Source organism: Hypomesus transpacificus, unplaced genomic scaffold (assembly GCF_021917145.1).
Source record: "Hypomesus transpacificus isolate Combined female unplaced genomic scaffold, fHypTra1 scaffold_27, whole genome shotgun sequence".
Taxonomy (NCBI): domain Eukaryota; kingdom Metazoa; phylum Chordata; class Actinopteri; order Osmeriformes; family Osmeridae; genus Hypomesus; species Hypomesus transpacificus.
Genome location: NW_025813796.1, coordinates 2,718,700 through 2,745,241, shown reverse-complemented (window position 1 = coordinate 2,745,241; position 26,542 = coordinate 2,718,700). Strand labels below are relative to the sequence as shown.

Genomic DNA, 26,542 nt, shown 5'->3' with positions numbered 1-26,542 from the left:
TGGTGCAGAGCATTGCGTAGCATTCTTCAGTGAGGACAGCCGATTTTTAAACGATAATAGGGATTATAGTTTCACCTCCGGAAATGCCTGATGTCGTCATTGGGAACACGCAGTAGAATTGCTTTCCTATCGAAAATGGAAAAGCATGCTCTTCTATGGACTAAAGCGGTAAGAGTCACGCTAATCTCTTATGACTTGCAAATTGTTTCAGCAACATGAACGGCAAAACATAATCTAAACATAAGAATGTTAAAAACTGAAATGTGTGTTTTCCAATCCTTGGCATCTCAAGCCTTCTCTCATCTCCATTTTGTAATCTTCGGCGAAACATTGACAGTGAATGCTTTATCGCAGATGCAGGTGTCGAGCGCGCTTTGGTATGAAGAGTGCAGTGCATCATTTCCAAGCATCGATGACATTTCATTCAAAGTGTGGGGTAAATGTATTTTTGCAACATGGAACCTGCGGTAGGCCAATTGTAACTGATCGACAGTGTTATAGTCAAAAATTCTACACGCATTTGAACGTGTTATATAGAATTTCAACAAGCAATGCAGGATGGGCTACTCATTCCGTTCTTTTAAACAGAACATGTAGGCTATGATATTTCTCTGATGGAAATTTGCTGATGGTGCGTTATTGCCCTTTCAGAAATATATCTCAAACTGCTTAAAATACTGCAACAAAAATAAATGTATCCTGCCGTGAAGTTTATGCATCTGGAATAAGCTTCATTGCTTGATAAACTGCTGTTAACCAAATTCAATCATTGCGTGGATTCATGAGAGACGCATATCGACAAAAATCTAACCTAGGATCCCAAAAGCATGTACTCACTACACTGTAAACCACGTGATCAGGGGAAAACAGCTTTATGGGCATCCCAATTGAGATTAACCTCCAGCATAGCATGATGAAATAGCATGTCCTGGTCACGTGGTCATGGATGCTGCTGAGACTTGGGTGCATGCGTTGCAACTAGAGCAGAGTATAGCTGACGCCTTACTGCCTGCCCCCGGTGGACCATTACTTACTGGCAGGGAAACCCTAAGGTTTGTTCAACAGTTAATCTCAGGGAAGTAGAAAGGTTGCAATATAATTTCATAATGTTATGAATATGTCTCAAGGGGTAAGATCATAATACTGTACTCGGGGAAACTGCATTTCTGTCAGTTCACCGGACAACAGGAAAACATGGCAATGCAATAGGCCCTTCTCCCCTTGACATCAAACAATGCAAGGCCCCTACTATGTCCTGTCATTCATCAATCTGAGATAAGATACATAATACAAGTACGTGCATGAAGCATCTCTCACACAAGTCTACACACAAAATGTACAGCCACATTTCTCTGCATAATGTGTATGTCTCTTTCTGCGTGCAACACTGATACAGCCCACTCTACCACTGACATAATTTATTAGTTATTGGGTTTATCTTAAAGTGAATAGAAAAAAACTATGGTAAAACTGTGGTAGCCAAATAGTTAACTAAATTACATTATGCTCACCGGTTGTTGCTCTCTGCACACTACAAGGAGTGGAGTGCATGGAGTGGAGACGTGTGGTCTGAGTAGGCAAATGATGGGCTCTGTGGTGAATCGGGGAGAGTACTTGACTTCAGATCTAGAAGTCGCAGGACCAAATTACACCCTGGGCCTACATCGCTTTGGATGAAGTCATCTACTAAAGGAATACATTATTGCATAATTTTTTATTATAACAGTATTTGAACAAAAAATGGCAGAACAATAATAAAAACTACAAATATTGAGAAATTTGTACAAATACAAATGGTATATAAACCATGTAGGTGTAACAGCAGCTTACTTGCACAGCTCGTCAGTCCTCCTGACCTTTCCCCACACTGGTACTCAATCCTCTGACTTGCAGGGGTGACTACTATCCAGCTAAGCCAAAAAAAAGCTAGCTTTTTGCAGGAATGGGTGGCCTCCTACTCGAGGAATGAGTTTAATCCACATCGGGTACATGTAGCCTATTTAAGAGAGGAAAAGAAATGTCACCTATCCATCCAGCGTTTTGTGTTATCAAAGTTTTCTCTAGCCTTTATGCAGATAATGGCAAATATAGCTTACAAGAAGTATTTGAAATGTTCCCTGTCAATGTCATGCTTCTTTGTAGGCCTACTTTGAAACAAAACTGATTGTTTCTTTGTCTATCTTTCTCCATTCTCACCAGTGGTAAAATCTTAAAGTTAAGAACATATAAATCCAGCATAAACGTTCCAATATATATTTTCTCTATGATTGTTCAATAGTATTCTCCGTAATAACATATTTCTTTTTGCTATTTTTTCACCTGAGCGAGCTAGCTACCCAGTTCAGATCTAGATTTGACTCGCCTTCTCTGACCAAACCCGCTTGTGACCTGTGATCTGCGGTTAACTGACTTGCATACTAAAACTCAACTTGCATTTAATAACCATAACCTTTTTGTTGCTGTTACCCACTAGGGCTGAAACAATGTCGAAGTTATCAACAATAAAAACAAATCTCCTGGGGATATTGAGGAATTACATAACAGATTAACTATAATAAAACTAAAAACAACAGTATTTGCCAATGTATGCATTTTTAAAGGTTCTTTATTTGACCCCAGGGCTATCTACTTCCGTTTTTTCAACAACTCCGACATAGATGGCTAGCTATCTTTCGTGGTCATCTACTCACTCACAAATTGTTGTGGAACAGCGAGTGTGCATGAACCATTGATTTATGCAAAAAACGTAACTAAATGTCCACTAACTAAAACAGAAAAATTATCTGTCTATTTTTATAAACTATGATTATGGCGTACATGTGGGTCTAGCCAGATAATAATTTAAAAACACAATATATTGTGATAATGTTCGCCATACATAACGCTAACCTGGGGCCTCAAGGGGGAGGTGTGAGGTGCCTGAGGCAAGACACGTCTGCAGTTGGCAATAACGCAATTTGATTAGTGTGGCTGTATAGCGCCAGACTATATTCCAGTATGCAATCCAATAGAAGATGCAATCCAATAGAAGACGACACAGTGCTTATGAGGAGTGCAAACAAAGCCGAACTAGCTTTTTATAAAACTGCAAACAAAAAAGTCTGTTGTGTGTAATAATGCAGGGCAGAACTTGCCTTCCATAGCAGCACAACGCCTGACTCATTATGCCAGCTGTACAGACCCAGAGGGCTGGCAAATGACATGTAGTGTGTTTTCTTACAAAGTGAAAACATGCGCTTTTGTGTCACTCCCTCTCCACCCCCCTCTTAACCCTGCTGTGTTCTGTGGCTTACAGAAAGATGACACGTTCCCTCCATTTGTACCTTAATAGGAACTGACAGTCAAGTAACTATTAGAGAAGATTTTTAGCCAAACATCCATACATGCAAATAGCATGTGCTGAAAGATGTAAAGATGCATCTGGAAAGATGTATGCATTGAATGGCTTGCTCCCTAAATGTTTCTTCACTAGGACAGGGACTTCACGCTTTATTCTACCATCAAAATGTCAACTGTTTTGCTCAACAAAGCTCTTTTAAAAAGTATTTAATCTAACCGAAGTGTTTTTGAACAGTCTACCTGGAACCTGGATTAGATAAACTAAGCAGACAAATTAGAAGTACATTTGAGGGACATAACTAGCTCTGCTAATACACCAATTGATCTTACAGACAGAGCTGTCTAACATAATCCAAAACTACTTTTGAGGACAAATCTACGGATGCAGTCAAGAGTGAACGATTGCTGGACTGGCAAATTCAAAACCAACTCTTTGCGGGGTTGAGAATTTAAATCATCGTAGCCGGACTTATAGGCCACACATCTAGAAAAGGAGAATCAATACACTTTATAAGTAGAGGGCAAAGTGTCTGTGAACCTACACAGATGTGGACTATAATATGATATTTTTATCCACTAGACTAGGTTATATATAGGAATGACTATTGGCAACAGCTTGTGCTGTTTTTTGTTCACTGAAAACCAACTGTTAAAACAGATTCACTTAATTACTGAACAGCTATGACTGTATTGGAAAAAACAATAAATATCTGAGCTCGAAAAATGTTGCCACTTAATTTTCCATGTTAAATTCAGCCAAACGTTCTGTCAAATGCTCCCAAATTGTTTGATTATTGGGTGGTGTTTGTATTTGAACCCCGGTCTACCATATATATGATTTTATATATTGGTAAAAGTTATTATGTGTTACTATTGATTTTACTATTAAGCTTGGTCCAATTCCAGTATTTGCCAGTACCAATTATTAAAAACATAATCATCAAGATGAGAAATACTGGTATTGATGTGTTGGCTTTCCTTGAAGGGCTGCTTAGAAGACTTTGGCTGAATCCCAATACTCCCCCTTACCCCTTCCCCTTACCCCTTACCCTTAATTTACCCCTAACCCTTGGCCCTCGAAAGTAAGGGGTAAGGACTACATAGCCCTAGGAAATGGGACGCCACTTGGTTACAGGTACGTCATCTAGCACGTATCGATATCTCCAAAGCAAGTAGCGTTATGCACTGATATTAAACGAAATTCGCTGCTAATGGAGTTTACTTAGAACTGTAGACATGCTAGTCAAAGAAATGCGGGACTGTTGTGCAATTCAGAACTGTAACATTAGCGTACCAAACTAGCAATTTTTAGAAACGTTTCAATTTGGAAAATGGTTGCAAATATATATGTTCATGACTGTATATAACATAAAACAGGACTGTCATAATTTTTTTATCAATGAATTAAGCCGATAATATAACATTTATCGGACTCTCTGGATGATTTGGTCGCCATTGTTGCCGGTCGCACAGTTTTCACATAGCCCTAGGTTTCAAGTAAGCTCCCGATCTTACTTGGTTTTAAGGGGTGTATACCCCTTAGTCTTAGCCCTTCCCCTAGCTCCAAAAGAGTATTGGGACACCACTAGCTCTCACGGGAACGCGCAAAACTAAGGGGAAGGGGGAAGGGGAAGAGGTAAGGGGGAGTATTGGGATTCGGCCTAAGTCGTCCCCCCCCCCCCCCCCTAGGCGTCTGGGTAAACAATGGAATGAGGATCAGGCTCCTGCTGGGCAGAGAGTGAACTTGCAGGGAATCTGATGGTGGTAGAGTAAACCAGGCCAGGAAGGAGCAGCAAAATGGGACAAAGGGGAAACAAAGTAAATGTAAACACATAAAGAAACAGGGTCAAAACAGAAAGGTTGGACAAGAGACAGGCCTTTGGTATACCATGGTTCCCCTGACTGGCTTTGACTGGTGACACTTCATGCCAAGTCTAAAAGGGAGATTCTCTTTGCAAAACTCTGGTACCCTCTGTGTGTCTACTAGTAGTCCAGAAACCCAAGCTAAACACTCAATTATATTTCACGCCTGAATAGAGACAAGGCCATAGGGCTCTCATAGTTGGATCTCTACATATTTCTGTTGTCTCAGTCTGCTTTCGGGTCCTGTAGCAGTTTTGCTTACTGATCTGGCAGATGGTAGACTGAAGCATTCAATCTTGTGGAGCTTTCAACTGTAAATTGATTAAGTTACAAAGCACCATTTCCTTGACATGTTTTGTGTGTGTGCGCATGCCCGTGAATGGTGGTGGGGTATGGGGAATTAAAATAGCAGTTGTCTTTTTGATATTAACTTGCTGTTCACTTTGGCAGTAGATATGGACGAAAGACTTCTGTCTTCACAAATATATGTGATAGAAAGCTGTGTGTGCGTGACAGTGAAGCAGAATGTCAACTACTAGGAACATGAGTCCACATTGAAACATATTTTTAGTCAGGACTTGAAACCTTAGCACAATGAGTGATGCCAGTCCATCATTAAAGGTAACTAGTGCTTTGAGTATAAGAAAAGAGCATTATCAATTAAATATATTATTGTTATAATTAAGCATTTGGCTTGTGAAAAGTAGAAATATGCTTGTCAACTTTTTTTATTTATTAGCGGCAGTGTGTAGAACAACTAACCTTATTTTGTGTCTTTGGAATAAAGAATTGTAAAGTATTCCAGACATCATGTTCTATAGACCAATTATCACCCTACGTCACACAACTGTCAAGCAGGCTCAACTGCGCATGTCGGTTGCAAAAGACGAACTTCTCCCTGGTCTATTACACTTGGAGTGTCGATCAGGTCATCATATATCTCTGGCCACTGGATTGCAGGGCTTGATGTTAACTTTTTAGGCTCTTGGCCTTTGGACAAATACATTTACGTTTCACTTGTCAATGCACAAAAGTCACTTGACCCCGATAAATACCTACTTGACCCCTTAAATAGCCTCACCAAGTGATCGGGCAAAACTAGCCTGGCTAAGGAGGTCGCTTTCTCAGGCAAATGACGAATGAAACAGGCTCGGTTAAAGAAATCCGAGATGCTGGCTATCTTCATCAGGCTCGTATCTACATTAGGCAGTCCTCCCTGACGTTTCTGGTGTATAATGGAGTGAAATACAACATTGTGCACACTGCCAGTGATTGAGTCTGACTGAGGCTAACGTCAGTGTAACGGGGATACAGTCTCATTCAGATTGCCAGTTTAAACAAATCTGAAAAATAATCGGACCAGCTGGCTAAAAGCAGAATTCGCATATCTCTTGAAAGCTGCCCTGCTCGACTTTTTAGATGTAAAATTGACTGTAAAACTAATTTATTTATTATGAACTTTGTGACATGACGTGAAGACATGGTTGCCGCTCGACTATGCGGTCTGTACCGGGCGAATTCTCACTCAAATTTCAAGACTTTCGTGACCCAAATCAAAATTCTGATTCGACAAAATGCTGTCCTCCTCAACCTTTTTGGTCTTTTTAAATCTAACTATTTGTATGATCCGTGTGGTCCTTTTGCCATTTAAAATGCTATCCTTTCCCGGTTTTCTGCAACCACGTTGTGCGCGCATCCCGAATAATTACAAACAAATAATTGGTCTATAGACTCAGCTAACAGTGGGAGTACCTGCACATCTGGTCAGTGCAAAGAAAAGGACTGATGAAAATAGTACCTACAGTTTCATTGGTTATAACCATATCCACTACTATTCTCAATAAAAAGGTTAAAAAAAAAATTACATTAAAGTGGATTGAAAAGAGTAGTGGTTGCAGTGTCCTGTAAAAGGGTATGTTGCACTGTGTCCTGTAGAAGGGTGTGTTTATACATGTACTCGTAATTAATTACAATACAGTTATAATGGCGTATAGGCATAGATGCTCGCAAAGACTCATGAAGACATTTTTTTTAATCATGTTTTCTTATGATGTAGTATTCATGCTATATGTGTGCTTTGTAGTATGTTGGCACTTCAGATTTTCCGAGAATTATCGATCGTCTCATTTCAGAGAGGTCAGGGAAGAATTTTTACAGTTCTCCTATATTGGCCCAAATGGGTGATCTGGTTTTTGCTTCCCTCTGGAAAATTAGTGTCAAACTGTCTAAGGTGTTTGTATCCCCCCCCCCCCCCCGCCTCCCCTGATTTGAGGGGAAAGGGATGATCAGAAGACCAATCAGAGTGAAGGGGTAGGGATGAGTTCCCATGATGCCCGTGGACGCACGTGAAAGACAAGAATTGCTTTTAAAAATATCAAAATGCTGATCCGAACAATGTCAATTATAAAGAGGACACCTGCGACATTCCGAACTTCGCAGAGTACTCGGTTCTCCAGATAATCGTGAGAAACTAAAGTGGGACACACACACACATTCCTGGAATTAATAGAGAGATAATGTATTATTATGAGTATTGCTATACAACATCACAAGTCTTCATGAGGCTTTACGAGCTTGGACTTTGGACACATATTGACTTTAAAATAAAGTGTGACCAATGTTTGTTTGTTTTCAGTTGTTTTCGGGGGGGGGAGTGTCCCAGGTGCACACTTATTTTAAGTGCTTGAATTGGAATAAAGGTTAAGTTAGGGAGTGGCATTAAAGGGGAGGGGCTGTTAACAGTGACTGTGACTTGGTAACCAGCATGACCAGATGGCCAAATGAGAGGGAGTTGATTTGAGGTAACCAATCCCAAAATCATACATTTGTTTGGAACTCATTAGTATAATATAGCCTTTTAACTGAGGCGCTTACATCATCTAAGTTCTCATCTTCTTCTTTTTCTGACATTCTAAATATAGCCTATTATGACTATACAATAAACAATCTCGACTTTCAGTTTATCCATTTCAACACTCTTTTAGTGCAGGTCATCTCCACATATGTAAATATACTTCTATCTCTTGAATTACATCTTATTATTGGTATAGACTATAGACTATAGACTGCTATGGATGATGTCAACAAGCTTACTAACTATGCCCACAGTAATTGGCTGATAGGGTATCGAAATAATGTAGAACAAGGTATTATGTTACTTGCGATATGTAAAGTTTTTAAAATAAACATTTTGCCATATTGAAATAAAGATTTTCAGTTTAAGGTTGTGTCACTAATTTAACAAGAACACGTTAGGCAACTGTCAGTCTCTTAAACGTGCATCTCGTAAACAAACAGCAAATTTGCATAAAGGCAGCAGTGTGAATTGTCGATGGGGGGTCTGCAGAGGGCATATTGTTAGACGCAATGTTATGTGTTCTACTGACGGATGGCTGAGCTATACCAAGTTTGTCTGTACTGCATTGCTGAATTTTCCCTGTGGCCAAGTAGCATAGAGTTGTCACCCTTGATCTCCAGTGTTACTGGGTTGTTTCTATAAGTGATAGAGTATGAGTCCATCCCTGATAACTCTACTACAATCATAATAACCCAACGATACCTTTTCAAAAGCCTATCATCAAGAAATGTTTCTAAAATGTTAACGTTCTAAGGCGGATTGACAGCAACAGACATTTTAGGATTGTTTGTGATTTGGTCATAATGACTTAGGAGAACCTTTAACAGATTTAGGATCTGGTTGTAGCGCTAAAACGCTTTGTGAAATACTCTTAGAGTAGAGAAATGTGGAGTGAATTAGGAATGACATGCCCATTATTTTTTCCTAAAATGACAAGTTAGGAGCCACTTTTGCCTTAAAATGTTGCGTGAAAACGGACCCTAGTTCATAATTGGAGAAATTAGGCGGAATGGTCATGGCTACAGAGCTTGCCATTCTTTGAGTAAGCTGGTTACTTTGACACAACACATTTGGCAGAAAGAGGTCAGACAATATTGTTAAACTACACAATGTTTAATGGACAATAGAGTTAAACCAGCCAGGAAAAATAAGGAGGAGCTGACAGTGATATTTTAGATCTGAGAATTAGCTACCATGCTGCCAACACTCTTGTTAATAGAAGTATTAAGTATGAGAGTTCCTACTACATTTAACTATGCATCATAACTATATGACAAAAAACCCAATCAATCTTAATGTAGCCATTGAAAGGAATTAATTGATTAAGAATAACAGGCCTACAAGAGGGGCCTATAAATTGAGGTAAATTAAATATTTTAGTACTCTTTGAATAAAGCTTTTGATCACCCCCCTTCCTTGAAATCAAAAATTCTTCTCAGTACGTGAAGCCCACGGTGTTCTCCTTAAATTGTGGAGCCTCAACCTATACACCTGCTGAAGTTGTTCCACACTACTCTGCTTCAAGGAAGTGACATCACTGCAGTTCTTGATTAAATCATTCATGTATTTTCTGTGTAGAAACTAGTACTGATACAGTCTCTCATTTCAGATGCAATATTGTGTAAACACTTTTAAATGTATTAAAAAGGTTAATGGCAACTGTTGTCCATGGCAAACTTCTCACCCGTTTTATGGAAAAGAAGAAAAAAAGGAGAAAATGAATGAAATGCACAGCCATGCTGTATTCAACCTGAAATACTAACATCCACCTGGACAGCACCAGGATAGGGTGAGTTATATGGGCTCAGCTGGCATCCCCAACCATTCAAACAATTACATCAGACCAAGCCACTAGAAAAAGGAGCCTAGGACACTGGGAAAAGGTGGGCTCCAGGGAAAAGGTGTGTGCACAGCCATGCTGTGATGGAGTGGACGACCTTGAAATACTTGCAATGATAGAGTAAACTTGAATGATATGTCTAGCTGAGATACATCATGCTTTGTAAAATCTGCTGATTCAGCTTGTTTATAGTAGGAAAATAGTTGTGTGTACTCAAAAGGCAGAGCTTAACTGTAATTGGCAATTTTTTCAACATCTATTTATCTCACATTACTAATACTAGTGCATAGTGCCTGTGATGCAGTTGGTGCTTAAGATACACAAACACACAAATACACAAAGACTCTTGAACTATTTTCAGGAAACTATTGTATTTTTTCCTTTGTGCCATGCATTGCAAGAGGTCTTATATTTTTTGTATTGCATTTGAATAAATAAGACATGACAACTGACAGAGAAGACAAAGTTTGTACACATTTTTTCTGTTGTATGCCTGTTTGTGGATTGCTATATCCATGCCTCAAGAATACGACCAAGGAGGCTAAAGTGGTAGGATTAGGAATAGTGCCCACGTCTGTGATGCAGCTGGTGATTATAATGTGGTGGCAGTTTTGACATCAGTAAACACATTAATGTATGTTACAAAATTCACTGAACTATAGGGCTACTGAAAGTATCCCTGCTTGTAGATTAATTAATTCCCTAAGAATATACCTTTACTTCAGGGTAGACCTTATATTCTGCAGTAAAATAAATAACTTATACAGTCTTCAAAAAGTAATTGCTTCTCTATAGCCCTCTCAGTATCCATGGAAACCAGATATGATATAGCATAGCTTTATATTCTGCATGCAGCACTGATACAGCAGCCCTACATTTCCTTTACAGATGAGTGTATGCATAAACAAAAGAATGCTAGAATGTACTTGTGTTCTTGACAAGAACGTTCTTGAGGAGAATGGTCTTGCAAGATTGCGAGAATGCCATGCAATTACTTCTGGGATACCAGATGTATTCCCGCTGTGAAAGTCACCATCCCATGCATCATCAATAAAAGGGGCAGATCAAGTTCACATCTGGGCATTTTAAGCATTGTTCATCGATTGTGTTCTTTGGATTGCAACAGTACTTGGCTATGAAAGATTTAAAAAAATGTGGATTGATCAACAACCATAGAAACTATATCACAAGATGTCCTCATATTGCATCACAGTTACTAATGCAGTTACTGTACATTTCTCTCTCTGCAAATAGCAGGGACTGTTCTACTTGTGCTAGGCCATTTCAAATGGATCAGATAATCTATATGAGAGGTAATTGCACCATTTACAGATACACGCAGAAGACGAGTGAATTGTAATCTGCTGCGTTTTTAGATTGCGGTGTTCTGTAGTCGTGTTTTTGCAGATGTGCAGTGTGTGTGTCCACCCAGTAATCACATGAACATCAGGAACCATGAAGCTTCCAAGTGAGGGATAACACAGATGAAAATGGTCCTGTGGGGAATGTATGCCATGCTTTATGTTGTTAATTAGCATATGTCAGAGATGACAAAGCAAGAACAAGAACAAAATCCGCTTCAATTTGCTCTACCATAATTTATTCAAAACAAAACAAATACTTGTTATTGCAGTTCACCCCTTTGAATTGCTGAAGGGAAAAGGGCAGCGTAATCCCCCCCTCCCCTGATAACAGTAAATTGACCCAGTTTTCATTTCACTGGTCTGTCTCTTTAGCACAGCTGCAGTCTGGTCTGAATCAATTGTGAGGAAAAAATTTACATGGCTAAACAATTAAGCGTTTTTTTTGTGTGTGTTGAATGACATTGTAGAATGAACGACAATGGTATGGTATTCATTTCAAGCTTTTTCAGAAAACGTTATTAGACCAAACCACTGACAATATGGCCATAAAAATGCCACCAGATTTGGTTAAATTCAAATGCTTGAATTTCACTGCTTTGAGTCTTGATGTTTGAGCGATGTGCCTTGAAGATAACTAGCTGTATTAGGAGTGTCTGGTTTCAAATAGAGTTCCCTGTAGGTGTAAGCAGACTTTGGGATATGTTGTATGTTGCAGCTGGACATGCACAAAATGGTATTCCACACCTCTAATTTTGAATTAGAGTTATGGAGCACAATTATTTGCAACTGATGAAAGTAATAATACATATATTCTGTTTGCCACATATCTGAAGCATGAGAACATTGGCAACTCATTACCATTTCAGCCTGATATATTGATGACAAACTCAGGCCTGTGGAAACTTTTGATGTCACGGTTGTTATGAGGATTAAATTAGATGCTATGCGGTCTCTGGCAGAGTTGGCAGCTCATTCCCTAGACATCAAGCTTACGCTGTTACTGAAGACACGATGAAGTGAACTCTCTCTAGGGAAACTATTTTGAGCCTTTAAATCCATGTCTTGCTCCTCTTTGTCAAAGTGTGTTAAGAACTGGGGAACAGTTTCTTCCTGAAGTCTAAAAAGCTAACTTTTTAAAGAAATTAATGAGCAAATATTCTTGGATGACTGTTGAGCTGTAAATGCAGTCCCATCATTTATGCATTTGGTTATTTTGTGGAGATGTGGTGATGGGTTTAAAATGTAAAATGTAGGTTAATGTATTTAAATAAACATATAGATTATTATATAAATATGTAATTAGAGCCTTTATATTTATTATATGTCCGAGTAGTTACCCAAATACCCACAGAAAAAAGTGTGAAATCTGATATTTGAGGGTTACTAACTTTGTCAATTATTGAATCATTTTTTTTTTTTTACATTTTACATTACATGAACTGGACCGTAAATGTGTTCTTGGGTGCTATTTGTCTTAAATAATATATAAACAGCATAAGAGAGATATACGAGAGATTGTCTTAATTCTTAGACATTTATTTTTTTAGTCCTATTTCTGACAACATAAAAAAATTATAAATAACAAAATGTATAAGTTTGTGCAATAGACTACAGACTCTGTACTACATTTAACAATATTTATTAAACTCTAAATATTACATTTAAATAATAATATATCATTATAAATAACCAGCTTTTCAAAATAACAGTTGCAATGTGCAATTTTAACAAGCACCATACAAACTATACAACACTATACAAATATACAAAAATATTTGTGTTAAAAAGTGCTAAACAACATAACAACTGAAACAAGAACAGGGAATTAATTTGTGCAATTTTAACAAACACTACACAAACTATACAACACTGACTGGAGTGCAAAAGAAAGTGCAAAACAACATTGTCAAAATGTGCAAAAGTGATCACAGTCACTGCTTATGGCAGAGCTGACATCTGGCATAGCTTCAGGCTATCCTCCTTGGTTTAAAAAAATAACAATTCAAGGGCCCTTTGGTAATTGCACTCTTTTACGAGTGGACCATTTATGCTTATTGTCATGCAGGCTGTCAGACTGTTGCCCTGCAGCCTGTTCCGAAAGTCTGTCTTGATCTATACACAGAGAGTGAATGAAGTTTAGATTATTTTATACTTTTGTGTAGTATTTACAATTTTGATAAAATCTAAGATTGAGAGATGATGATGGATTTACCCTATTCATCGCAGAGAAATCCCTCTCACAATTCACACTTGAGACAGGTATTGTGAGGGCGATTGCTGATAGGAGGGACAGGTTTGGGTAAAGCAGATGTAGCTCATCATACCCAGATGCCATTGTAGTAATTATATCTAGCTCGGACTTGTCCTGATGGATGAGAACATTGGTCAATGACAGATATGCGTGAACTTACATAAACAACTTCCTATGTTATGTTAATTACTCACTTTTAAAATTCCAGTTGTTGCACTTTAAAGCTCTGCAGTTCTTGGAGAAGTGTCTTTTCATTGATGGTCGGGAACTGCTTGGCCAGCATTTGTAGGTCTGAGAAGGCACGACTTTCATCACCTTGTGGTCCTGGTGGTCCCAGAGCACTAAAGGCATTAAAGGTTGCTGTTTTTGGATGCTTTTATATAGGCCTTAGTGGTTCCCATTACTGTATCTGAAGTATCTTTCCCGAAATTCAGCCTTGGTGCATAATTACAGCCACTACGAGCAGTCCCACAATGATCTTTCCTCAAAACGCGCTATTTCTGTGTCTGTAGCTTTAAATGCTAATGAGGAGGAGAGGGGCGGCAACATGCGCTAATGTTTACAGCGGATGTATCGCAATGGCTCGTTGTGGCAAATGCAACCATGCCCATTAAAAATAATTGTGTTATTTATGATGAGGTGTACAGGCGAGTACTATACTATGCAAAAGTAATATTGTTTCGCTTAACAAAGGAGCACATAGGGATGATTGACAGCTATCACTCATCCCATTTCTGATTTGTAGGACATTTTAGCCCTCCTTACCTGTCATCACATGCTTTAGCGCTGCAGAGAATCTCACCTATTCCCCTTTCTCCTCCATGTCACTATATCTAAACTCACACTACCCTTTATCCACAGGGGGTGTCTGCGGACATCACTTACACACAGTACCCCTCTCCGCAATTATGAAACCCCTTTAGGCATTGGCCAGCTACCAAGCCAGATGCATAGTATCAACGCTCCATTTAAAACATGCTTTTTAGCGCTCCCTATCAAGCACTGAATTAGTGAATTTGAAATTGTGTTTTGCAAATTAAATGTATCTTCTGTAGGCTATGTCTGGTCTATGCATAGTATATCATTGAGTCTAATGCATTTAATGGATCTGTGTATGACTGTTGCACCAGCTGGACATGTTATATTAACATATACATTCGTTCCAGATGTGCAGTAGTCAACAATGGGATGTGGGACCAGGTGAGGGGCGACCATGGAAAGCAGTTTACCTGTGCCTGTACATGCAGGAAAACCCCTGAAAAATTCATTTTCCCGTTTTTCAGTTTTGGTTTTGAAACACAAAAACCTCTACAGAACTACTGATTTCTGTTGTTCTTTTCCTCAATTTTTCCGTTCTGGTTTTAAAACAGAAAAAAACAAAAAACAAGTTTGAGTTTCGGTTTTTCCGATTTGGTTTTGAAACGGAAAAATGAAAGAACGAAGGGTACACGGATTGTACAACAGTGGCGTTACAGCATTTGTATTCACACACACTTGATGCCATCTACCCTTACATTAGCAACAGTAACTCAGCTGTTAGCTGCAGATCTAATGCAGGGCTCTCAAGTTTCACGCATTGAGAGCGACAGTCACTCATTTCGGTCTTTTCACGCCCTCCCGCCACACATTGTATTTCTCGCGCAGAAAAAAAATATTTAAAATATGTTTAATATGCCACAGCACCCAACCAACATTCCTCTGGCCGCGCCACTCTCACTATGGAACCGGCAGCCAAGCGCGTCTCCCCTGGAGTTCTTAGTCGAGTCTGCCACTTATCAGCCAATCAAAAAAAAGAAAGGGTATATAATAGCCAATCGGAAAATAGCACCATTGTATGTGGGTAAGATTTTATGCAACAACCAATGGAAAAAAAGTATATCCTGTAATTTTTCGTGATTCTGCTACGTCTTCCGAAAGTTTTGTTCACCTACAAAGCAAACTGCTGGAGCTCGAGCATCACTTTGAGCACAGTCATGATCTCCTGTTTTAATGTTACAACAAATTCACAACTTGTTTGACACAAACAATGGCAACTTGACTGCTGTTAAAAATGTTTCCCAGATAATTAGCATCAGTTTTTCACAAGTCTCTTAACCAACAGTTTTACAGCCTGTTCACTGACAACACCTGCTCAGAACAAGTAGTTCATAGATGTAACCGGTGTGTATCGGTGAAACTCACTCCTCAGGTGACTAACAGGCCACCCGCATCAATGGATATCTAACTTTTCGTTGGCGTAGTTGGTAGTGGCAGCGCTTGGGATGTCAGAGGTGGCAGAATCGAACCCAGTGCGGGATGTAAATAGGCCCAGTGCCTAAGACTTTTAAAATAATGTCATATTTTATTATTATATCCTGGCCATGGATGCATTAATCATTGCTGCCTTTCAAAGATGTCAGGTAAAAAGCAATTAATGAATGAATTTTGACCCCCTGACGGGAGGGGGGGGTGGGGGGGTGGAGAATGTCACTCTTGCCTGTCTTCAAAACTTGAGAGCCCTGGTAATATTACAGCCACATTCTAAGGGTAGCAAGCTAGGTAGCCATATGCAGTAAAGCAACAAAATGATATAGCGTTAGTTAACTTACTTGTCCAGGGTTTGTAACTTGACCAAGGAGACTTAATAATGATCCAGAATTTAATTTCAACAAGGCCAGCTTTGTATTGGCTCAAGTTGAGGAAACAGTAGTGGCTGAAATGTTTGGCGCAGACATACTAAACTTTGGGAAGTTCTTTTGGCGCATTTCCAGCTAAAATAAAATTAAGATACTGGTTGTGCAGAGGCTTGGATGAAGGAATGAAAAAAATACTTTTGTTTTGTACATCCAAACACTAAGCAACTGTTATGTTTGTTCGTTTGCTAGCCATGATGTCTCTCCAGGAAAAGCCGATATCACACTTGCCTTTGCACGATCGTAGCTCAGTTTCTCATGGGCTGGCCAGATTATCTGGGCGGGCAAAGCAGAGAGATGGGCGGTAGCCTGGCTCACAAGGAGATTTTCAAACCGAGCGTTTGACCCTTCATTTTCTCAAAGGAGGAGAAGAACACCCAGGGCTTGGTTTACACCTATCGAAAATTCTAGCCACTGGGGGACCAAAGGCAGGCTAGGGGAACTCATATTAATGTTAAATAACCTCCTAAAGTGAAGTTTTCATGTCATGTGACCTGTAAGAATTTCAAGCTGCTGGAACCTCAGCTCCAGGTGCTGAATGAGTCAATGTAAGGCTCCATGACCTATTAACATTAGATGTGAGAGAAAATTAAAATTCTTCGGCGTCAATATTAAGATGGGTCACCTTCTCTTTGACCTGAGTTAGAAAGGAGCCCTCGGGTTGCTGTTCACCGGCTGCTTTCATTTTTCGTAGTGTCTCAATGGTAACAGGAACCTAAATAGACATGCAAATTAAACATGATTTTGTATTTACAGAGGAAAACTGACATTTAATTCTATAAAAAAAGCTATGTGACATCACAACTTACATGGTTTTTGATTGCCATGAAATTGACATCTTCCTTCTGGAACTATTTGGAAAGCTGTGCCAGGCAGGGCAAGCTGTTTTCCTGCAGGTGAACAGCTGCAACAAATCTGTAAGTTGCACAGTATGTGTATAACCCTCGCACCACTGGGTCCTTATTTACATCCGCCTCCTCAGCAAGTGTAGTAAGCACTGCAGGTAGATTTCTTGCAGTGTTTCCCACAGATTAGAAAGCAATTTGTGGTGTGTGTGGGGGGGGGGGGGTCAAAATAATTCCTTTGTTAATAATTAGTTACGCAGAACTTTATTATATTAAATATTAAAGATCCTGTAAAGCAAATACCATGATTTGCTTCTCCGTACATTATATATGTGTGAAATTCCTGAAAGCATGTGCAAAGCGCAAAAACTTTGTTGCACTGAAATGTGGAGTTAGACCGTTGAACAGTTTCTCTTCCGTTTTCAGCTAAAGTTTTGTATAGGCGGAGCCAAAACCCGACCGATCTACGTCACAGCGACCTATCTACGTCAGATCACAGACGGTTGCATTCTGTTACTCAGCTGGTACGATGCAAAGATAAAATAATTAATACATGAGACACTCAAAGACTGCAGGTAGGTCTATTCTGATATCTGCAATTGATTTAGCTAGTGTTGCTGTTGTTGCTAAATTCAATAAATTCGAGGGGGCGGTGATTCAGCTCCTTCAGACAACACACCCCCCCCAGTCTCAAGCAGAGAACACTGCTGATTTTCTCACGATTTCAAAGCCTAATTTAGCATACTTGTCTGTGAACTCCTTTTCAATTCCACTTTACAGAATCTTTAATAAAAAAAGATTCACACCTTCACAAAATCCACACTCCCAACCCAAAATCCACATATTTAACACCCTATACCTCTCCTACTCTTTCTTCAATGCCTAATTAATCTATCTCTTTCACTCCCTGACGCTGTCTTTCAGGCCTTAAGCCTGAAAATATTGTAAACAATTTCTCTATATATGCAGGTAGCAATGCTACTGCTAAATAACTATTTAGCTGTTCGAATCCATGACGCCGGTTGAGAAGGGCTCGTGAGACTGCTCACCAAAAGAACAAAGGGGAACCAAGTAGACTCAACTTTCCTAGACGCTATGGTAGTAATGTTGAGGTGAGGCTCACTGATATCGCTGTTTGTCTTACTAGAACCTCGTATTGTAATTGTTTTTATTGTTTTATCGATTTATCGAAGTGACTTCCCTCAATAAAGATATCGTAACATTAATTCATTTTCAATAATACCGATAATGTCAATAGTAGGGCTGCAACTAACGATTATTTTAATAATCGATTAATCTGTCTATTGTTTTTTCGATTTATCGATTAATTGGATAAAAAAAATCAAAAGCATTCATTTCCAGCCCTTTATCGAAAACAGAACTGACGCTTCTAAATGCATTTTCTTTATTCAGTTTTGAAAAAAGTTTAGATTTGCGACGATTAAGCTAATTTCAAAGATTAGGCCTAGTGATTTTCTATCATTTTATTTGAATCTTAATTGAAAAAGTAAAGGCTGTGGAAGTATACCAGACATTGTTAAGATACTCTGGTGTCTGTTTGAGGGTTTATATTAATACAAATATTATAAAAGTCTACATTTTTCAAAATGGTATGGGTAGTTCTCACCCGGTCCCTGACGCGACACTGCAAAGTAGCGTCTTCCGGATGTGAGACGAATATCGAATATGAAACTAACTTAACATTGGTCAATTAACACACTTTTTCAATGTATTTAGTGTGAAATGTTCACTTACCTTGGAGGAATTAAGTCGTACTGATTTCTCTGCCTCCGCCATGTGTTTCAGAACTAGCAGCTGGCTAGTTCTAGTCAAGCTGGCTCAATTCCGAATGTCGGTTGCAAAAGACAAACTTATCCCGGGTACAGTATAATACACTTGGAGTGTCGATCAGGTAATCATACAGCTGTTATATCTGTTCACTGGATTACAGGGCTTGACATTAACTTTTTGAGGCACTTGTCATTTGGGCAAGTATATTTACTTTTTACTTGTCAATGCACTAAAGTCACTTCGATACCTTTATATAGCCTGACCAAGTGATCGGGCAAAACTAGCCTGGCTAACGGAGGTCGCTTCCTCAGGCAAATGATGAATGAAACAGGCTTGTTTAAAGAAATCCGAGAAGCTGGCTATCTTCAGCAGGCTCGTTTCTACGATAGTCCGCCCTGACGTTTCTGGTGTATAATGGAGTGAAGTACAACATTGTGTACACTACCAGTGAGTGAAGCTATGGTCAAAAACTGTGTAACGGGACACAGCCTCACTCAGATTGCCAGTTTAAACAAATCACAAAAATAATCGGACCAGCTGGCTAACAGCAGAATTCCAATCTCTCTTGAAAGCTGCCCTGGTCGACTTTTTAGATGTAGAATTGACTGTAAAACTGTAAAATTATGAACTTAGTGACATGAGTCATGACGTGAAGACATGCCGTTCGACTACACGGTCTGTACTGTACCGGGCGACATTCTCACTCAAATTTCAAGACTTTTGTGACCCAAATCAAAATGTTAATGCAACAAATCAATGGGGAATCGCTTTTTCTCTTATAGGCTGTCCTCCTCGAATTTTTTGGTATTTTTAAATCTAACTATTTGTATGATCCGTGTGGTCCTTTTGCCGTTTAAATGCTATCCTTTCCCAGTTTTCTGCAGCCACATAGTGCGTGCATCCCGAATGTTTACAAACAAAAAATTGGTCTATTAATTCAGCAACAGTCGAATGACAGGGGAAAACACGTTTCCATCACTTTAATTGACAAATTAGTAAATACATTTAGGAATGCACCAAAATACTGCTTTCTGCAGTATTTTGCATGCCCCCGGACCCCCCTAGCAAGGCGAGATACTAGCCTAAATATGCTTGTAGCCCCCCCTGGAAATAAATGCACCAGCCGCCACTGTTCAGAACAACGTTACTCAACAACGTCTCTCCGATGGTCTTTCCTCTACCTCCGCTATGCTCCGCGCTCATCTAAACTTTTTTTAAATTTATACTCAAACATCTCCGTGAGATATTGAGTGGCGTAATACTTGTGCGACACAACGAATCGATAATGAAATTCGTGAAATGCCCTGCGTGGAGAAGCTGACCCCGGTAAATTGTGCTTCGAGCAAGCTAGCCTAGCTGCTGTTGCTAGCCAAACTTCACTTGTTTGGTGAGTGTGCTAGCTGCCGCATCATTGGATACCAGTGGAGAGAAAATTACATTTCCTACGATGGTTTCAGTTTGGCAACTACTTGTTTACTCTCCTCTTTTGTCTTTATCCTTTGTGCTCCGTTCGGGGAGTTGCGTTTCACCTAGCAAATTGTTTTTTTTGATTCACTTCACTCTTCTACTGTCTCACATTGAAGGTCAAATTACATGAAAACTTCGTTTTAGGAGGTTATTTAACATTAATATGAGTTCCCCTACCCTGCCTTTGGTCCCCCAGTGGCTAGAATTTTCGATAGGTGTAAACCCAGCCCTGGGTGTTCATCTTCGCCTTTGACAAAATGAAGGCTCAATTGCTCTGTTAGAAAATCTCCTCCTAATGACATAGATAGGAGCAAGGTTACTTCCCCTCTCTCTGCTTCACCCGCCCAGAAAATCTGGCCCGCCCATGAGAAACTGACCACCGTGCAAGGGCGAGTGTGATAGCGGTTTTTCCTGGAGAGACATCATGGCGAGCAAACAAATGAAGCATAACAGTTGCTCAGTGCTTGGATGTGCAAGCACAAATCTTTTTTTAGTTCCTTCATCCAAGCCTCTGCACAACCAGTATATTAATTGTATTTTCGCTGGAAATGCGCCGACACAACTTCCCAAAGCTTTGTATGTCTGCGCCAAACATTTCAGCCACTACTGTTTCCTCAACTTGAGCCAACACAAAGCTGGCCTAGCTGAAATTAAATTCTGGATCATTACTAAATCTCCTTGGTCAAGCTTCAAACCTTGGACAAGTAAGTTAACTAACGCTATATCATTTTGTTGCTTTACTGTATATGGTTACCTAGCTTGCTACCCTTAGAATGTGGCTGTAACATTAGCTCTGCAGCTAACAGCTGAGTTACTGTTGCTAATGTAAGGCTAGATGTCATCAAGTGTGTGTGAATACAAACGCTGTAACGCCAGTGTTGTACACTTCTTTGTTATTTGGATAACCGTTATGCTGTTGGTGTTATGGTGCGCGCGATATCCGCCTTTCCCCTCATTGAAATTATTATGAGTGTGCACCTCTGCAAACCAGGGTGATCAGATGAGAATGGGCATATTCGAGGCATCTTACAGCAACGGGGCTACGAGCCAGCTGAGTTACTGTCGCTAATGTAAAGGTAGATGGCATCAAGTGTGTGTGTGAATACAAACGCTGTAACGCGAGTGTTGTAGACTTCTTTGATATTTGGATAACCGTTCTGCTGTTGGTGTCATGGCGCGCGATATCCACCTTTCTCCTCATTGAAATGACTATGAGTGTGCACATCTGCAAACCAGGGTGATCAGATGATCTGCATCTTACAGCAACAGGGGCTACGAGCCATTGCGATACATCCGTTGTAAATATTAGCGCATGTTGCATTGACAAACTATATCTAGCTGGTACTACTCCACCTCCTGCACTAGCTCTGGCTCCTTCCTCGCCATAGAAGTGACATTCCACATCCCTAGGACTAGTCTGCAATGCCGGGGGTCACCACGCCCAGGTTCCCGGCTTTGCCTGATGCCCGGCTTGCAAAGCACCCAACCCCAATGCCTGTCCTTGTGGATGGTGGTCCCACAGGGTGACAGCTCCATGTAGTCCTTCGAGGCTGTGCCTGGCTTAGCCCCATGGGTCAAGGTTCGGCCACCAGACGCTCGCCAGTGAGCTCCTCTTCTAGGTCAGGCTCCAACAGGGTGCCCCGGTTTCCCTTTTCCATGCAAGGTGCTGTAGCTACTTCTTTGCCAATTCATATGGCGTCTTGTGAATCACTTTTTGTCTGGCACCTCCATTGGGACTAATTTGCCTTAGGACATCACACCAGGGGCTATTTTACAGACAACACAGCAGGAACATGCCTGCTTTCAATGAGAGAGTAATTGACCACATTGCCGCTTTGAAAGAATGACAAGCAAAATTTCTATATAAATGAGTCATGTAATTGAAAAAGTGAATCATGTGATTGCACTTATTTTATTATATTCATTGCACATTATCATCATTTAAAATACTGCTCCACTGCTCTTTATTCTTGATAAAAATCAATTCTGATTGTGACAACTGAATTAGATAATTTTGAGTCAGTTTATTTTTCATTAATACAAATACTATTTGTATTATTAGTACTATTAGCAATACTTGTTGCTAGCTGTCAATTTACCCACTTATCGAGAAACCGTATCCTTATCCGTCAACGTCCTCCCTGAGATTTATCAGGAGCCACCACTGGTTATCAGTGACAAATTGTATAATGTTTCTACATTATTAGAAAGATTTGGATGAAAACAATGACCAAAGATTTTAAACTTTTGTTTTTCATTTCTCAAAGTTATGCTTGAAAAAAAAAATATATAATAGTAACACAGTTTTAAATAACAACAGGTCCATGTAAAGCAACGACATGTTTAACCATTGCTGCATTTTAAATTAAGACAATACTAATTATACACATCTCTATCTGCTGTGACAGTGAAAATGCTGTCACGTCAACAACCCGTCCATATCTTCATGAAGAAATGCTTACTGGTCATTTTCACCCTCTTAATTATTCTGTCCTAATTCTGCATTTGACATGTATTTTCACTCTGCTATATAATGTTGAGCTTTCCTTACTGTGTGTGTGTGTGTGTGTGTGTGCATCCTGGACAAATCTGAGTAGCAAAGTCAGTATGTGTGTATCATAGCTAAAATACTTACTGTCCCATTATCAATATTATGCCATTGGCACATTTTAAAAAGCATTATATTCTTTATTTGTTCAAATTAGGTCAAAAATAACAAATACCATTGGTCTGATGTTTTAAGAACTTATCATGTCTTATCATACATTGTGTTGTTATGCTTACAACAACAAATTGACTTGTATCTCTCATTTTTCAGGGAATATCAACCTTCCAACAATTTGATGGGGAAAACTAGAAGAGTCCCTTTAAGATGACACGCACAGACCCACCTGACATACTGGTATCAACTGTGTATCAAGATATAAAAGTTAACCTAATTTCTTCGCACTCAAAAGCCTCTCCTCTTTCAAAACAATGTGATTCCCAAAACCACAACACACTGGAGGACAATCAGGATAACGTAAACAAGAGGCACTGTCGTACCTTTGACTACAAGTCACTGGAGTACCCCAAATCCACCAAATCCTCAATGGAATACCCATACAGGAAGGCTGACAGGCATGCAGCCCATCCAGATGTTGCCTGGAATGCATTGGGCCGCCAGCAGGTATACCGCTTTTCTGCACCAGACATTTTCAGCCATAGACTCACCCCTCAACCACTGGCCACAGAGATGGCACGGGAAGAGGTTGTGCCTGAGCAAAAGAGAAGGGCCAGATCAAAAAGTGCCACCCGAGTTCAGACCAACCTCACGCCTCTCTCTTTTGAAGGCTCCCCATCCATGGGAAGAAGAGGCAGGGAGGCCCAGCGGGCTCCACGGAACCCTAACTGGAGACCTGAGGTATCACCACGTAGGGAGTCCTCCTACGCAGCAACCAGGGCTCTCATGCATGAGGTGCATCCCATAAAGCTGCAGCCCCAGAGGGCCGACGTAAGCCACTATTCGCCTTTCTATGTTGCAGACAATGCAGAAGAGGGAGGGCCAGACAAGCCAGCAACAAGCCCTCATGTCAGGTGTCGGGTAGACATCAAACCGGACATGGCCATTCCGAAACATTCTGGACGAAAACCTGTGACTGCCAGAGTTGACATACCCTGGCAGAGGTACCATAGTACAGGAAGTAGAAGTTTGACAGTGCCTCGCCATTTCTCCACGTCAAGGACCCCAACTCCCACTGACTCATTCAGTGGAGAGTACAGGCAAGCATACCAGTATTCCCACAGCATGCCAAATAGTTACATTCAGCCAATGGAGATCCCTCTGCAAAGAATGCCTTCCTCTGGTGATTATAATGGTAGGGAACGCAGGGCACATTCCAGCCCCAATGTGCCAACCAAGTTCTTTTATGCAGATGACCCAGGAAGGTATGTGGCCACTACCCCTATTCAGCCAAGGACTTACTATCAGGAGGAATGCTACGACATGCACAGTCAAAATCCTACTCCCAAAGTGCAGTATGTCCAGGATCCAAGGACTCGAATGGTGCATACTGTACCTTCCCGATCATATATTTCAGAATTAGAGCCTTACCCATACCAAGTGCAAGCTGCATATTCAAAGGCGTATACAGCAAGTGAGCCAGGGACATATATTATCCAGACACCACCAACAAGAACATTATTTGGGGAAGATCCAAGGACTTATCAAATTCAAACAGGGCCACCAAGGATTTTCTATGCGAATGGCATGTATACAACCCCACCAGAGCATCACATTCCGGCAAGGGCATATTACACAGAGCGTCATAAACGTGCACAAGTTGTTCAGCAACAACCAGATGACTGGTATGGCTCGGATGCATCTGGTTATTCCACCCATCCAGCCTCATATGTTTCCCAGGTCACTCCAACCAGAGTTAGGCAAGAGCCAATGCCAACACCTTGGTATGCTAATCCATGCATGGAGCCACCACGAATTGGTACTGACGAAAGACCGTACTCAAGGTCTTGGGACAATATTCTCAACTCTCGAGTGGAGAGGGAGCAGCCCCTGCCTGTTCAGCGAGGTCGAAGTTATGAAAACCTTCTTGCCTCAGAGAAGCGAAATTCTGCCATGGATGATAAACCACAGCCGGTGGTTGTTAATCTTTCAACTTCACCAAGACGTTACGCAGCTTTATCCTTGTCTGATAATTCTTTAATTGATAAGAGTCCAACTGAAACAGCAAAGGGCACAGTCAGCAAACTTTGGTTTGTCACTCCTGAGATCACCATAACTGATAATGACATTAGACCAGGTAACCTCAGAAAGTCTGAAGGACGATCTGCTAGTTGGGATGTGCTGGACTCAAGAACTGCTGTGGCTCCAGAAGCTACTCAGCCAGAAACAATGTCCTGCTCTGTGGACTCCACCAAAGAAAAGACACACAACAGCGCCTCACTCCAGCAAAGCCTGGAGCAACTCGATGAGCTACTCGCAGACCTTGTTACTGACTACAAGCCTCCCACTCGGAGAGCAAGTGAAGATCTTCTAGATCAACTCAAGAAGTTGATTGATGAAGAAGAGGCGGCATCTCTGTCCAGAAAGGGCTCAAAGGCAGGGTCAGAAGAACCAGGACCACTAGACAAGCAGCCCACCTCTATACGAATTAATCCTGATGCACTTCGAGATATAGACGGTGGCAGCGATGCCATGAGGAGTGCAGATGAATGTTCTCCAGATCAGAGCCCGGATGAGGATGACACCATGATGTGTTCAAACAACAAATGCAGAAGGACAGAGACCTTATTCAATGCTTGTCTCTACTTCAAATCCTGTCACAGCTGCTATACCTACTACTGCTCACGCAATTGTCGCAGGGAAGATTGGGACATTCATAAAGAAAGCTGTCTGTACGGACGAATCGGCAGCGTGTGCCGTCACATCATTAAGCACTGCCGCGAGACTGTCGAGGTGCACAAAGCCTTCTCCCGCATTGCCAAAGTGGGCTTTCTTTCCAGAGGAAGAGGAGTCCTCTTCTTGGGTTTTCCAAACCCAGGGTCATCCAGTAACTTCCTGCAACATGGCCTAGAAAGTCTCTTAATGTCCCCTACTTACTTGTCCCTTCGAGAGCTGGACAGCTTCAAGGACAACCTGGGGGAGTATTGCAAGGAGCTCCAAGAGGCAGGCACAGAGTACGACCCAAATGAATGTTTCCTTTTGAATGTATCCATTGCAGTCGGTGACCAGTTGCCTGATGGACCATCGCCAAGGAACCAAGCCCCAACTGTCAGAAAATATGCCAAGGTGGCTCTGGCATCCTTTAGCCCAGAGAGGAAGGTTCACAAGAAAGAAAGTGACATGGAAACATTGATCCTTACTCCACCACCTGGCACAGCTGATATTGACAAAGAGGGAGAAGAGGGCAGGAAGGCCAGAGAAATCTGCTTTATCAACATCCAACGGGAGCTAAGAATCCGAGGGGTTTTCTTACGTCACGAATATCCACAGGTCTATCAGCAGCTTTGCGAGTTTGTGGAAAGCAACAGAAGGTTCACGCCTACAACCATTTATCCTATTGACAAGAGGACAGGTAAGCAGTTCATGTGCATGATCATGGCTGCCTCTGAGCCTAGAACACTTGACTGGGTAGGCACCCCCCATCTTCTTGATGACATTATTTAAGTGCACCTTTTGTTGTAAATATATATGTATAGAAATACATATATATTGTTATACATATCTATATATCAAGCCTATTTATTATAAATG

General features: G+C 40.6%; 1 protein-coding gene across 1 annotated transcript; it reads left to right on the top strand.

The window, feature by feature from the left end:
- ajm1 (apical junction component 1 homolog) lies at positions 1 to 26,518 on the top strand. The gene is made up of 2 exons (XM_047015020.1): positions 1 to 168; positions 23,108 to 26,518. Exon 2 carries the CDS (start codon positions 23,162 to 23,164, stop codon positions 26,453 to 26,455), a length of 3,294 nt encoding a protein of 1,097 aa, XP_046870976.1. The 5' UTR covers positions 1 to 168; positions 23,108 to 23,161; the 3' UTR covers positions 26,456 to 26,518.
- The last annotated feature ends 24 nt before the right edge of the window (positions 26,519 to 26,542 follow it).

Coding starts and splice junctions, on each gene's coding strand:
- ajm1 (XM_047015020.1), top strand. CDS start 23,162: ATGACACGCACAGACCCACCTGACATACTGGTATCAACTGTGTATCAA.